The following is a 16520-nucleotide window of genomic DNA, read 5'->3' as shown; positions in this document are numbered from 1 at the left end:
AAACACTGTATTACTGACAATAATTCAGGTTAACATTTAAAGGATTATTTTCTCCCTTATTACACAAATGTTCAAAAGCAAAATTCTTAATATTTAAAACCAAACAGAATCTCGTTACAAAATAAAACTGATTCTAAATGTGTGGTCCTATCACTGAAAAATGAAAATTAAATTAAAACAGAGTAAAAAAGAGAAAGATTAAAGTATACCGAGCATAGTTTTTCTTAAATAGAATTTTATATACTCTAATTTTTTGAAAAGTGGTGATCCATACTTAAAATGGTAAACTCCAATAACTAGAAAATCCCATTACCTACCTATGCTGGAAAACAGTTTAATAAAAACATTAAGACATTATGGTCAAAGCAAGTATACAAGTAATTAAAAAGGATATATAAGTGTGTGCCACTATTTCTAGAATTAACACTCCAACTAAAGGTTTTTACCTTGATTTTAGCCTTTAGTAAATTAAATTTGCATTTGTTAATTGACTTAATTTTTTGAAGACATTATGAACCACCTAGGCTTACCAGATTCATATTTATGTGCACTGTCAACTCTACTCAAGGAAACAAACCAAAAACCCCCTCATTCTGTTCATATTTAAAATAAAAACATAAAATAAATGACTACATTTATGGATATTCTACTTATATTTTAGCTCCAAACGCTATTTCATCAGGGTAGAAACTAGACTTTCAACATAAATATACATTATTTTAATTTCTCAAGTGTAGAAACTCACTAAAGGAGGCCCAGACCAATTATTACTTCCATTCATCACAGACTGATCCTGTCATATAGATTTCTAAAACCAAAAAAAAATTAACCTACAAAACTCAAAGACAAACACACTCCAGATATTTACCAATATCAGCTTAACTATTCATGGCAAAATGATAAAGTCAGAGCTCACTAAGGCCTGTTTACTTTCTCTTTTTCAAAATGAGAGGCAATGATTACTTACGTTCAATTAATTTTTGAATGACCTCATGTCTCTGTTCTTGTTTACGATTATAACGCAGAAAAATGCATAGAGTTCGTGAAGCTGCCTTTTGAACAGGCAAGACATTCTTAAAGAAATAGGTAAGAAAGACAATTAAATCAATCTAATAGCATAATTTTGCTCCACAAATCAATTTTCAGTTTTGGCTAAAAGCGAGAGCAATGTTGTCTGCCTCTCAAATCACCGTATTAGTGTCTTCACAATTTAATGTTAATATCATTCAGGCAAATCAACTAAAATATCACATTACAAAGTTCATGTAGTTTGGCACAGTCATTTTCAAATCATCCAGATCTGATTTATATTTGACTATCCTTTCTCTGCCACTTCAGCTTAAGTGACATTCTCCAATACATCTCAGCCACCCATTCTCTTAGCCATTCCCTGGACCTTGTCATTCATTTATTCAACACCTATTTGCAAGAACATGCCCTGTGTCAGATACATCACCAAAAATGTGCCACTTCTAAAACAGAACCCTAGAGATCCCATGATCAGGTATACTTTTCAATCGTTCCGGTTTGCTTCTGCCTCTTCTACCTCAGTGTCATCCATTGAGATCCCTGGTCAATACCACAGATAAAACTTAAAATCCAAGGGACACCATGTCAGTAACTCTTACTAGTGTTCTATATACTCCTTTGTCTTTTGAATTTGTCACACCACTGGGCACAACTAATTAATTTTAAATGAATTCAATCATCTACTTTCCTGGGTTTGGGTTCAAATTGCATACTAGAGAAAAATCTCTCAACCAGATATACTGTGTCCAGTATAAAATTCATGTTCACCATCTTGGCTTACATATAAATACTATAATATTTAATTCTTGAAGATTCAGAGTATTATAGTGCTATTAGAGGATCCTTGAAATTCAAGCAAAATAAAACTTTACATTGCTGGGAGTGTGCTCCCAGCTACCAACTCTCGTGTTTTATACAAGCTATTTCTCACTATTGAGTATTATTCTGTGCGTTTTTAATGTGTTAAATGTAAAAGGAGAATATTCACTATGAATTAGAACAGAAAGTTTAAGAAATGTGCATAAACAGAAACATCACAGGAATTTTAAACAATAAATTTTAGATAAATGAACTAAATAAAAACATGTTACTCTTTTCTTTCATTTTGTGTACTCTAACAGAATTTCAAATGCATAAATACTAGTCATATGAAAATATGTATATTTTGGTTTTGGGTGCTATTGTAAATGGAATCGATTCTCTAATTTCTCTTTCTACAGTTGCATTGCTAGTGTATAAAAAAGCAACTGATTTCTGTGCGCTGATTTTTTTTTTAAAGATTTTATTTATTTATTTAGAGAGAGCGAGAGAGAGTGAGAGAGAGAGCACAAGAGGGGCTGGGTCAGAGGGAAAAGCAGACTCCCTGCCGAGCAAGGAGCCCGATGCGGGACTCGATTCCGGGACTCCAGGATCATGACCTGGGCCGAAGGCGGTCGCTTAACCAACTGAGCCACCCAGGCGCCCTCTGTGCCCTGATTTTGTATCCTGCCACATTACTGAATTGCTGTATGAGTTCTAGTAATTTGGGGGTGGAATCTTTTGGGTTTTCCCCATAAAGTATCACGTCATCTGTGAAGAGAAAGAGTTTGACTTCTTCTTTGCCAATCTGAATACATTTTATTTCTTTTTGTTGTCTCATTGCTGTTGCTAGGACTTCTAGTACTATGTTGAACAATAGTGGCGAGAGTGGGCATCCTTGACGTGTTCCTGATCTTAAGAGAAAGGCTCTCATCTTTTCCCCATCGAGGATGATATTCGCTGTGGGTTTTTCATAGATGGATTTTATGAACTTGAGGAATGTTCCCTCTATCCCTATACTCTGAAGAGTTTTAATCAGGAAAGGAAGATACCTCGGAATAAACCTAACCAAAGAGGTAAAGGATCTATACTCTTGGAACTACAGAACACTCATGAAAGAAACTGAAGAAGACACCAAAACATGGAAAAACATTCCATGATCATGGATCAGAAGAATAAACATTGTTAAAATGTCTATGCTACCCAGAGCAATCTATACCTTCAACGCCATCCCGATCAAAATTCCAATGACATTTTTCAAAGTGCTGGAACAAACAATCCTAAAATTTGTATGGAATCAGAAAAGACCCCGAATCGCCAAGGAAATGTTGAAAAAGAAAAACAAAGCTGGGGGCATCATGTTGCCTGATTTTAAGCTATATTACAAGGCAATGATCACCAAGACAGCATGGTACTGGCACAAAAACAGACATATAAACCAATGGAACAGAATAGAGAGCCCAGATATGGACCCTCAACTCTATGGTCAAATAATCTTTGACAAGGCAGGAAAAAATATGCAATGGAAAAAAGACAGTCTCATCAATAAATGGTGCTGGGAAAATTGGACAGCTATATACAGAAGAATGAAACTCGACCATTCTCTAACACCATTCACAAAGATAAACTCAAAATGGATGAAAAACCTCAATGTGAGGCAGGAATCCATCAAAATCCTAGAGGAGAACATAGGCAGTAACCTCTTTGACATCGGCCACAGCAACTTCTTTCAAGATACATCTCCAAAGGCTAGTGAAGCAAAAGCAAAAATGAACTTTTGGGACTTCATCAAGATAAAAAACTTCTGCACAGCAAAGGAAATAGTCAACAAAATAAAGAGGCAACCCACAGAATGGGAGAAGATATTTGCAAATGACACTACAGACAAAGCGCTGATTTCCAAGATTTATAAAGAACTTCTCAAACTCAACACCCAAAAAACAATCAAGTCGAAAAATGGGCAGAAGACATGAACAGACACTTCTCCAAAGAAGACATACAAACGGCTAACAGACACATGAAAAAATGTTCATCATCATTAGCCACCAGGGAAATTCAAATCAAAACCACATTGAGATATCAACTTACACCAGTTAAAATGGCAAAAATCAACAAGGCAAGAAACAACAAATGTTGGAGAGGTTGTGGAGAAAGGGGAGCCCTCTTACACTGTTGGTGGGAATGCAAGTTGGTACAGCCACTTTGGAAAACAGTGTGGAGATTCCTCAAAAAATTAAAAATAAAGCTACCCTATGACCCAGCAATTGCACTACTGGTATTTACCCCAAAGACACAGATGTAGTGAAAAGAAAGGGCACCTGTACCCCAATGTTCATAGCAACAATGTCCATAATAGCCAAACTGTGGAAAGAGCTGAGATGCCCTTCAACAGATGAATGGATAAAGAAGATGCGGTCCATATATACAACGGAATACTACTCAGCCATCAGAAAGGATAAATACCCAACTTTTACATCAACATGGATGGGACTGGAGGAGATTATGCTAAGTGAAATAAGTCAAGCAGAGAAAGTCAATTATCCTATGGTTTCACTTATTTGTGGAACATAAGGAATAGCCTGGAGGACATTAGGAGAAGGAAGGGAAAAATGGGGGGGGGAATCGGAGGGAGAGATGAACCATGAGAGACTATGGACTCCAAGAAACAAACTGAGGGTTCTAGAGGGGCGGGGGTGTAGCTTGGTGATGGGTATTAAGGAGGGCACATACTGCATGGAGCACTGGGTGTTACACGAAAACAATGAATCATGGAACACTACATCAAAATCTAATGATGCACTGTATGGTGACTAACATAATAAAATAAAATAAAATAAAATTTTAAAAAAATATGTCTATTTTGTACCTCACAGTATAACATAAGTTATCTTTTGGGCCAGAAATCAGAGATAAATGTAATCATATCAAAAACACATAGAGACAGCCTGAATAAGTTGTGACAATTGGAGCACACCAATAATGATCGCAGTTGATTAAAACAGTATTTAATATTAGAGAATGAGCCTGAAAGAGAGAACAAAACCAAAACAAAACTCAGTTGTCACCATTGGAAGTGGTACCTAACACCAACTCCTAGCTCTGAAAATTGATCATAGGAGGAAAAAACTAAAGATTACCTGAGGAAATATATTTCAGCATAATCAGATTACCCACATGGATGAAGTAAAGCATCTCTTCATAGAAGAATGCCATGAAAAATGTAGAAGTGATAGAATTTTTAAAAATCACTCCTCTGCAAGTTCTAATATAAACAGATTCAGGAAGGATCATCAGTGGATGCTAAACCTAATGGGTGTAAGGTTGATGAAAAACTGGTGTTCAGAGTGTTCAGTGTCAGCTTCCGATTACAGTGCACCTTGCAAGGGAGAAAACATAATTTTGCAGTGGGGTAATACAACTGTCACCACTGGAGAACCACTCCGAGCTCACTTACAGAGGAACACGTGTCCAGAGATGATGCGATATAAAATACAAAGCAGCATCTGTGACGTATTCTTGCCAAAAATGTTTAACCTAAAACTCAGCAAGTCTTTAGATCTAATTTTCCGTTTACAAGAAATATTGAGAATAGGTGAACAAGCTAACACCATGAAACAGCAATCTGACAAATTCAGAATTGGAATATTCTACAGGATGATGAAGTCTCTTCCACAATTCAATGTCATGAAGAAGTGGGGAAAGGGAGACAGGGAGTCTGTTCTGAATTAAAAGACAATTAAGAGTTGTAACAGTCAAAGGCAATAGCCAAAGGCTCTTAATTGGATCCTGTATGGAATAAAACAACTATAAAATATGTTTGGGGAACACAATGTGAACTACATGGATATGAAATGGTATTGAAGAATAACTGTCCATTTTGCAAAATGTAACGATTATACTGTGATTATATAGGAGAATGTCTTTTTTTAGAGATGAACATTGAAATGTTTAGAGATAAAATACAGTGACATCTATAATTTAAAATTCCTCAGCACAATGAAATAGAAAAAGCAAATATGGCAAAATGTTAACAATTGTTCAGTCTCGCTGGGTTCTACATGAGGTTTCATCACAGTATCTTCTCCGCCTCTCTGTATCTTTAAAATTTTTTCACAACAAAAGAAAAAAAAGTTAACGTCATTCCTCAAAATCTTCTAAAGATTTTCCTAGTTTCAGAGAATACAAGCTAGATTCCACATCACGGCCCAGGCACCCCCCCTTCCTCACCTCTCCACCACCTGCCACACTAGCTTCCTTGCTCCTCACGCAACCACAGTTTCTTTGCCCAGACCATTTGTCCTTCATCCACATGGTAACTCCTTTACTTTGTTCAAGCCTCTGCATGAAGCTTACTTGACCAGAAAGGACATTTCCCTGACCGCTATCTCCACCATAGCATCCCACTACCTTCTGTCATGTTCCTCACCCTCTACCCTGCTTTACTGTGCTTCACTGTACTCTTCACCCCGACATACTATCTATGTATGTTGCTTTACCACCAGTCTCCAGTAGAATTTCAGGTTCTGTGATAATACATCCTTTGTCTCTTTTGTTCATTGTTGTATCCTGGTACCCAAAATATAGTAGTGCTTGGCACATAGTAAGCACTCAATAAATTTTGCTGAATGAATGAATTATGACCATTAGGTGTGGAATTAAAAATACAAATCTTTCTTTTCTCCAGAACATCCTCTTTGATCACAGAAAATGTGCTATAATAATCATGTATCTCCTTTTAACTGTGGAATTACTGCCTTGTAAAAGAAAATAGTAAAACAATCTCTTAGGCTTACAGGTACTTTGTTCGCATTCTGTGTTGTAAATAATTTCTCTTTCTTGATAAGAGAAGTTAAAAATATGGAGTAAGTATATATTCTTAAGCTTTGTAAACACAGCATGGCAACCAACTCATCACACTGAGATAAACAATGAAGATCAAACCACAGCACTTACCGGCATCTGTAAACACATCACCCATCCTGTTGTATTCTGTATCCCGATACCACCACCCTTTGGAACACAAGCTCCGTTTGGAGAAGTCTCTGTCTTATCCACTCCTATATCCCTCCCTCCTGAAACAGTGCCTGACACCTAGCAGGCCCTCAAATAGGTAATTTCTGAATAAAATAATTCATTAATTCTGCTCAATTTTATGTGAAATTTCCTATGTGGCACACTCATGCACTGTCCTCTGGTAAGGGAGTCACTGATGTCATTTCTTAAGACTATTAAAGCTATAATGTAACCTTCATGCTCTAGGCTTTGCCTTGATGAATGAAATTAACCTGTAGAGTGTCAGTTCATGAAACGTATGCCTAGTTTCTTACTTAAGTTGTAAATGACACCAATAACGTTATTTTTTTTTCTTTTTAATCTTTGAAGCTAACCCTGATTTTGGTTTTCTGAAATGGCTACAAGAGCTCATTATCTCCCTTTTATTGAGAACAATGACACTATAAAGCACTTTTTCAACAGTTTCTAAAACGTACATGTTATATGGAACTTTTTCATACTTCAAAAATGGTAGGAAGACATCCTATTAAATGTACAGTGAACTGTAGGCTAAATAAACCTCTGAAATTTTTGTGAAAAAGGTAGACAACTTACTCTCTGGGGGATGTGAGTACAAATCTTTTCCTTTTTTTTTTTTTTTCCTGCTTTTGACTCTAATTTTAAGGTTATCCATAGTAGGCCATCATGTTTTTAATATAAGCTTTATCTGTTACACAGCCACTTTTTAGAGGTATTTTAAAAGAAAAAGCAACTCCACTAAGATTTAGGATTATATGGATTATCTTGGCAACATGGCATAGTTGAGGTAGGCTCTGAGGCCACGACACATAAAAGGTGGATATCAGAGCAAAAGGGACTTAGCCGTTGAGATCACAGACTCCTGCCAACCTGCCTTTTGAGAAGAACTATATCAAGTTTGAAGTGAATCTGTTTACACTCTCCTTGGCAACATATGGAAAAAGGGTAAGTAAAGGTACCACCTGTTCATTCTTCAACCCAGCTATGTCGACAATGTTCAAAAATAAGCATTACTGAAGAAGCACGGGGAAATCTGAGCTTCCCCCTCAGGGATCTAGGAGGATAACATCTTTCCAGGGCAAAATGGAATAAACAGAGTTTGTTGTACTATTTTGAGAATGGGAAGAATTTGGTAATTCCAAAATCAAGTGTGAGTTCAAAAGATTTAGATGAAAGATACTGGGCTCACATTTGTCATCATGATTGTGAACATTCTTTGTAAGAAACGATAATAAATCTGATCACTTGATATGATATGCGGCAGACAGGCATATTTCTGTAGTAGCTTCTCATGAGTTCTCCATTTCAAGGAGGCTGCAGCTCGCTGCTCAGCAGCCGTGAGGGCTGGGATCAAGTCAGGCAGAGATGATAACTGGAAAAACACACATCAGAAGACTGATGAAAATAAATCAAGTGCAGCATTCGGCCAAACTATTCAGTCTTACAATACACTGGGAGAGGGATATTCTCACTCACTTCAGAGCCTAGGAGGACCTTAGTTGTCACAGGGAGATAATTATCTGGCAAAATCAAGTATGTTTCAAAAAAATCCATAAGTAAAATTTACGGTTACTGAAAACAAGATTTTGAAATAGAGAATGGGACTCAATCCTTCTAACTAAAGTAAAATTTCTTATATTTCGCTGTTGGAAAATTTTGACCTTCTACATTCCTACTCTTCTGTCCTCACCAGATGCTATTCTTAGAATAATAATTAATGCTAATAAAAACTGGAAATATGAATGTAAACTCCAAGGACAATAAATAAGAATCATGGTAATGGAAGAATTGTAGGGGAAATTTAGGCTGTTGAAGCTCCAAGAGACATTTACTAAGCCACCTGCTATTATGGGGCAAGCACTACTTTAAATGTTTTCCGCACATTCTCTCATTGATTCCCCACAACTCTATAGAGTCAGATCATATTTAAAACATTCAGGAACTTCTCTGATACATGGCTTTTACCTTATTTTCTTGAATACTGCTTTCTCCACCAGTAGACATAAGTTCAAGGATTTCTGGAAGATGATCTATAAGAGCATCTAGTACCTTTCAATAGAGATATCAATTACTGTTATGGCAACTACTGTTTTTCTAATCTTAGATTAGCCTCATAAGTCAATTTCTGTGCAGAAAGAGTATTATTTACCAAACAACATTTAGGGAGTTTCTATTTTCTTACATTGCCATCTTCTTGCTGGAACATTTTAGAAACATAATCAACTGCCTTGATCAAAACTACCTATGAAAAGAGATTAGTATATCTGCCCCTTGATATTGTTCAAATAGTCTAGATCTGAGACAGCTACTTCCATACAACCAATATGCTGAAAAACTGCCTCTCAACTTTTAAAAAGCAATTTAAGTAAGATAACACCCTCAGCAATGTGTAAATATTGATGAGTTGAGCTAGCAGTCATTTGGGTGAACAGGATATACTAAATGAAGCATCAAAATAAAGTATTTCAGTTTTCCCAAGTATATTCCCTAAACCATGCTGAGAGAAAAAAAAAGATGTAAAATGTGATATAAAATAGGATTGCAATTAAGTAAAATAAAAACTTCTTCATAGCAAATAAAAAAGAAAAGAAAAACTTTAAAATATAACAAAACAGAAACAGTGATTGGAACTAAAGGTATCCTTTTGTCTGTCTACTTTTTGGCATGTCCTAAATTCTTCTTAATAAACAAATATACATATATATTTTAAAACTGAGTATTTTTTTTAAAGATCTCAATTTCCAGTCTATGATACAATTGTACCTTGTCTTGACGCTTTTGGGGCTAGTCAGCTGAAAGAATTCATGCAATTCCTAAGAAGTGGGGGGGAAGAGGGGAAGGGCATTGATGATATTCAGACTTAACATGAAGTAAAAACCAAAGAGTAAGAAGCTATTACCTCCAGTGATTCATCTTGTAATAATGTTATTAGTTCTTTATGTATTAAATATACTCCAGAATTCAGAAGTTTAGATACCTGAAATGGAACAATAAAGTCTCTCAGGTTTAAAACTACTAGACATCTAAAGGTTATAATAATATTTTACAAAACGCATCCCTGTTAGATACTTCTTCTAAAATGAAACTAGGTTACAACATAAATGTAAAAATTAGATTTCTAGAAAAATTAATTGCAGAGAAAACCAGCTTTTTAGTCTGCTTTGTAACATTCTGGAGTATGGATACACGAGGGTGGGAAAGTCAGTGCCCACATGCGCGTAGAAAGTACAGGATGGATTTATCAGTCATAATTTTCATAACACAAGCAGTAAGTCCATGGACACCTCTAGCTCATATTTTAAAGTCTTACAGCAGTCAACAGGGTCTGACAGGACATCATGGGCATATGAGCATTCATCCTGGTTCAGCGCCTCCCGAAGAGGGTAAGCACCACAGAAGGTCGGTGTGACACAGCGACAGAGGGGACCCCTAAGCAAGCAAGACACCGACGATTTTTCCCATCAAAGACTTTAATCAGCACAAGAGGAGTTGGAAGGGTCTAATCCAGCTCCCCTGTGAACAAGTCTGTTTTTCTTCCTCCAGGCAAACTCAGAACCCACAATGGTAAATTCACCAGTTTCTACTTCATCTTTTTTTTCTTTTTCTTTTTTGGGCTTGGTGTTTTGTTTGTTTGTTTGTTTTTACATATTGGGCTTCTGGGTAAGACTTTCTTTGCGGGGGAGGGAAGCTTCCTGGATAAAGAAAATGTTTTAAAAAACTTTGCTCTACAGGGCTGTTTCTGACTTGTTCAAAATATTTTCAAAATAACATATTTCTGAAAAACAAGAATGAAGTTAGGACATGGTAAAATATCATAATTTAACAACAGCACTGTGAGAAAAATTTAAATCCACCAATGGATTCTCACTACTCAGAAAGGATAAACTTAGACTAACAATCTATTTTATGGAGTATCAGTAACAGCCTACCTACGTGGTATGATTGAGAGAACCTGGCAACTAGCCACCAAAGAGCTAGATCAATGATCCAAACTCACTCCTACCAGTAACATATTTTTATGGACACATTTCAGATGTTTATTTATAGGGTGTTAACATATTGTGTCCACTATAAAACACACACAAAATGAAATATTAAAGGAATGAGATAAAAATGAACATAAGTAAGAACTCTAATATTATATAAATATTGCGATCTCAGATACTAACCTCATGAAACCATCTCTGGAGACCATTCATCTAACAAGCACGCATGGTAACCAAGACTACATGCCCACTTAAAATGCACCGTGGGGACAGAGTTCACTCAGCTAATAGCAATGCCCTCTGTTCTTTCCCCTCCTCCAATAGCGTATTTCTACCACTATATTTACAAAGATGACTTAATTGTGCAACACTGGAATTATTTTAATTATTTACACTGTTTAAAGGAAATATTTCCTAGATTTTGCACAGTGAACATTTCATTCATACCAGAAAAACTGTTAATGAAAAGAAGCAAAGACTATCAGCCAACAGCCAAGAGTCTTAAGCAACATAATAATGATGCTATAGGTACCTCGGGCACTTTTCAGCTGATCTAACGATGCTCTGCTATGGAATACAGTGCAAGCAAGGGGCTGAGATCTTCTCATTGAGACTAAGAATATTTAGATACCTCTTATAAAGAAAGGAAATATTTTATTATGCCACTTATAAAGAGATATTTACATTTTGAAGTTGCTAAGTGATAGTTTATAAATCTTTACTACAGCATACATGTGCTTACTGGGAACCTCTAAGACATACCCAAATTTCAACCTCAAGTGTTAAACAGTTAATAACATTCATCATGAAAGTTTAAATTCAGGGGCGGGCGCCTGGGTGGCTCAGTTGGTTAAGCGACTGCCTTCGGCTCAGGTCATGATCCTGGAGTCCCGGGATCGAGTCCCGCATCGGGCTCCCTGCTCGGCGGGGAGTCTGCTTCTCCCTCCGACCCTCTTCCCTCTCGTGCTTTCTATCTCTCATTCTCTCTCTCTCTCAAATAAATAAATAAAATCTTAAAAAAAAAAAATAAAAAATAAATAAATTCAGGGGCGCCTGGGTGGCTCAGTCGTTAAGCGTCTGCCTTCAGCTCAGGTCATGATCCCAGGGTCCTGGGATCGAGCCCCGCATCGGGCTCCCTGCTTCGCAGGAAGCCTGCTTCTCCCTCTCCCGCTCCCCCTGCTTGTGTTCCTGCTCTTGCTGTGTCTCTCTCTGTCAAATAAATAAAATCTTCAAGAAAAAAAAAAAAAGTTTAAATTCCCTTTTGCTCTTACATTACAGAGAGTTGCTGTAATAGCTGAACCTAACAGCTATGTTCATGAAACATGACCCATTTGCAGTAAAAACAATAAATGTAGGGCGTCTGGATGGCTCAGTCAGGTAAGCATCTGCCTACGGCTCAGGTCATGATCCCAGGGTCCTGGGATTGAGCCCCCTGCTCAGTAGGGAATCGGCTTCTCCCTCTCTGCCTGCCCCTCCCCCTGCTCATGCTCTCTCGGCTCTCTCTCTCAAATAAATAAATAAAACCTTAAAAAAACAATAAATTTAAATAATCTTTCTCAATTTTCCATTTATTCTCAAGTTCTTGAGTTTAGACACAAAGTTAAATATAAATATTATAAAGCCTATAAAAACTGATTTTACTCCCAAAGTTGCAATACCCATATTCACACCACAATGTCTGGCTTAAAGTAAGCACTTAGTACATGAATGGATTAATAAATGATAAGTGATTATAATGTGCTTATGTAAATGAATTCTATCAACATACTAAGAGAATTATGGGAATTTTAAAATAACATTTAGTACCACAATATGAAAGACATATGGAGCCTGTATATTGTAACAAACCTTTACAAACAAGTGTACACAATATCAAAAAATCATCTAGCATCCATAGGTGAAATTAACAACCAATGTAAAGCCATATCACTTCTCCAGACTTACTTCATAAAAGCAAATAGCAATAGTATATCTGACTGGTACTTCAGGGTCATGACAAAGGCAGAAGAATGTAGAATAGAGTTCCATGTGGAAGTTTTTAGGATCAACAAACACAATCATGGCCTGGTGGAGGTGGAAGGGCGAAGATGAGTGGGAAGGAGAGAAAAACATGCATCAGTACCTAATATTACAATCACTTCATTTATATTGAAATCATGTCCTTTGAATAATAATTTAGATAGCAATCATATTCGGAAGATCCAAATGCATGTATATAGTTCCAATTTATACATAAAGATAAATATAAATTACACCAATATTACTTAGTACCTACTGCATATACCAGACATAAGGCTAAGCAGGTGTCAAATATGGCCATACTTTTAATGCTATCTATTCATATATTTTAAAGTTATAACCAAAATGTTTACTCAGTACAAATACACAATTTATTACCGGGAAGTTATAAGCACAGTTCTTCCGGACGGAAATATATTTCTTCTCCTGCTCTAGGATTTGGGGTGGAATCTGATTTTCATTGTGTCCATTTTCTTGTTGCAAACCCAATGTACAGAGTTTCTTATAAAACTCCAAAAATCTCAAGTGTTGATCTGGAGTAAAAATTCCTAAAACAAATGTAAAACCTTTGTTCAACATTTCAATTGAAAACAAAAAGAGAGAAAAGCAAAGTACAATACATACATAATTGGAGCAAAATAGTCAAATAAATGGCTAAAGATCATAAATAAAAACAGCAGAGGAAAGGGTACCTATTATGAAGAACTCCAACAGGTCAATTGTTTCACCTTATGTTAATCTTAATAATATTTTAATTTTAATTTTGATAGTATAACCTACACAATGCAGGAATTACAACTGCATTAATTTCTACGGCATACATCATACCACAGACCAACAAGTCACTACAATAATAATACATCAGGGCCATTACTGCTATTTACTTACATAAATATTCCAAAACTGTCTGCAGAAAAGATATGTATATGTTTCTGCAGAGAGGCACTTAAAAACTCAATCTAAAGGACAGCAAAGTAAACTCAAAATATTTTTGATCAATGGATAGGAACTCATCATGTACTGCAGTACTTATTTTCAAGAGCCTGTTAAAAGTCTACGATATACATTTTTAAAAATGTTTTACTATGCCAGATGGTTTTAACTTAATTTATGCTTACATTATTATAGTAAGCTAAGAACTGAGTAATATGTTCAAAATGCCAAGTTGTATTATGCTGATTCTAAGCTGAAACGCTCACATGATATATTACAGCAAATAGTTGATAAGGGTATACTCACTATGTACCAATAGTTAATATAAATGAGCTTCTATTATCATATGCCAACTGATACATAAGTATAAAATATTCAGAAATTTAAAGTGCCATGCCTACTTCATTCTGTCACTGTTCTTTCAGATAGGTTCTATTGGGGGGAAAGTCATTTTTCAATGTGTTCTAAATTATGCTACCAAAAATCTAAGGCCTCTTAAGATTTTACACACTTAAAGGATAGGTTTTACACCTGGAAAGCTGAAGTTTAGTGGCTGAGGTAAAAGAAAAAGGAAAAAATTATCCACAGATCTTGAAAATCTTAAGATATATCATACCATATAGTCCATGGCATAGTTTTCCTAAATGGAAAGATAAGGAAATAAGAATTGATTCATCTGCTTTGAAAGATTTTTCACAAAATGATTTCACTAAGGGAAGTATAGTTTGACTTCTGTCATCTGGAAAACAAAACAAAATAAAACGTACTTCAGATCTAGTCACCCACACTGCACAGGTAGAAATTAATATATACACACAGATCCCAGAAAGAAAAATTACCATGTTAGCCACATAGTAACAGAAAATTTCTGCCAGCAATGGTGGTGGAGGTGTGGGGGAGAGAAGCAGTGAGAGGAGAGTTGAGATCATCAAAAACCTTAATGTCATGCGGAGGAGCTCAGACTTTCAGTGCACCTGTTTACTGAATTTCTTCATTTTCACTTCTTAGAAGATACTTCCTTAAGAAGCGAATCGATTTTTTTTTTAAGTAGGCTCCACGCCTAGCATGGGAGCCCAATGCAGGGCTTGAACTCACAACCCTGCAATCAAGATCTGAGCTGAAATCAAAAGTAGGACACCCAACTGACTGAGCCACCCAGGCACCTCAGAAGTTAATTAATATTTTTCAATATATCTGCTGGCTATAAATTGCTGATATATTAGCAAAATTTACACCTTAATTCTAAATACTCTGAATTTCCCATAGTTCTCTTAAACTTTCAGAAATGCACCACTACTTTACTAAGGGTCTGACAGGACTAAGTAAAATGCAGCAACGGGGTTATTAGTATTATTATTCTGGTTACTATCACCACAGTTCAGTACCACAACTACTGTTTTAACTAAACAACATTCATTAGACAAACGTTTATTGTATTTCGTACAGAACAAGCATTATATTAAGTAGAAGTAGAAAGAGGAGTAATACATGGTCTCTAAACTTGAGAAACTCAGACCAGCAAAGAAGCCAAACACAAAAACTATCATAAGACAATGTGATCACTGTTTTCATAGTTGGCATAAGGCAGGGGTCTGCACATGTTTCTTGTAAATGTTCTAGGCTTCACAGTGTATTTGTCACAACTACTCTGTCACCACAACACAAAATCAGCTACAGACGATACATAACCACATGGGCATGGCTATGTTCCAATAAACTTTACCTACATAAACAGGCAGCAGCAGAATTTAGCCTGTAGACCATAGCTGGCCAACTCCTGGCATAAGACATTTAGAGAGATATTGGAGAGGAAACCGTATTTGCAATGAGCACTGAAGGAGATGTTGGTTAGGAGGAAAATAGGAGAAAAAAAAAAAACGGAGTGAAAAGAATACGCAGAAAAGCTAGAGGTGTGGGAGAATGGAATATGCCAAGGTAATGACAAGTGCTATTGGAGCATCGCGTACCAGGGGTGGAAGGAATGTCAGGGAAAGCCGAGAACACAGGTCAGGCCCAGATCTGTGATAACCGAGTGTGAGCAGTGAAGGGAAGAGAGCAGAGAGGATGCCAAGGCTCCTAGACTGAATGCCCAGGGGTGCCCCATGATTGGGAAAGCAGATTCATTCATTTGTCTCTTTTCATGTATTATAGTTTTTCCTCCTCTGGCCCATCAGATAGCCTAAATGATTATTCTGTAGCAATCATACATAATTACTGTCCACACTGCAAAAATCTTCAACAGGCTCTCCTAGTTCAGGTAAAATGCTGTTAAGCCAAGTAAATGTGATCCTCTAATTACACAATAGAGTTTTGCACCAAAGTACTTGATATTTACTCCTCCAAATTTCGCCATATCAACATGGTTAACGTTTACTAATAAGTTAATGCCCAGCATTAGTCAAAGATCTAGTCATACACTCACAGAGGAGCTAAGTGTCTTTGTGATTTGATTGACACAACACTAAGAAATACCTCCCACCCAAGTGCCTCATCCCAGATTTCTCCTCCTATGGCCATGAGATTTCTAGCATTAAAATATTAAGGTAGGGAAACTAATTTAGGCCTTGTTTTAGTCAACATCTTTCTTCGGGTCAATTAGTTGAACAAGTTAGAGGCTAATTACCAAGCCAAATTCTTAGGAAGGGAGGCTTAATGTTCATCACAAAATCCGATGTAAGCAATTCTGTCCTTTATCGTCCTTTACTCCCTTATCAGTGATAAAAA

The 16520-nt window shown here is 36.4% G+C and overlaps 1 protein-coding gene across 6 annotated transcripts in view; it reads right to left on the bottom strand.

Moving 5' to 3' along the window:
* PPP4R4 (protein phosphatase 4 regulatory subunit 4) overlaps positions 1 to 16520 on the bottom strand; it is a 105485-nt gene that overhangs the window by 25405 nt on the left and 63560 nt on the right. For 5 of the 6 annotated variants that reach the window (XM_025869418.2, XM_073895831.1, XM_073895834.1 and 2 more), the window contains 7 exons: positions 14413 to 14535; positions 13242 to 13411; positions 12789 to 12908; positions 9758 to 9835; positions 8824 to 8907; positions 8048 to 8230; positions 968 to 1073 (listed from right to left, as the gene is read on the bottom strand). In XM_025869418.2, coding sequence (XP_025725203.1) covers positions 968 to 1073; positions 8048 to 8230; positions 8824 to 8907; positions 9758 to 9835; positions 12789 to 12908; positions 13242 to 13411; positions 14413 to 14535 — 864 coding nt within the window. The remainder of the gene's footprint in view (positions 1 to 967; positions 1074 to 8047; positions 8231 to 8823; positions 8908 to 9757; positions 9836 to 12788; positions 12909 to 13241; positions 13412 to 14412; positions 14536 to 16520) is intronic. The other variant, XM_073895830.1, reaches the window with a different exon arrangement.

The sequence above is a fragment of the Callorhinus ursinus genome, unplaced genomic scaffold, assembly GCF_003265705.2.
Source record: "Callorhinus ursinus isolate GAN/ISIS: 27379988/994484 unplaced genomic scaffold, GSC_fseal_2.0 scaffold8, whole genome shotgun sequence".
In the NCBI taxonomy this organism is placed as follows: domain Eukaryota; kingdom Metazoa; phylum Chordata; class Mammalia; order Carnivora; family Otariidae; genus Callorhinus; species Callorhinus ursinus.
This window is presented reverse-complemented; position numbering and strand designations above follow the sequence as displayed.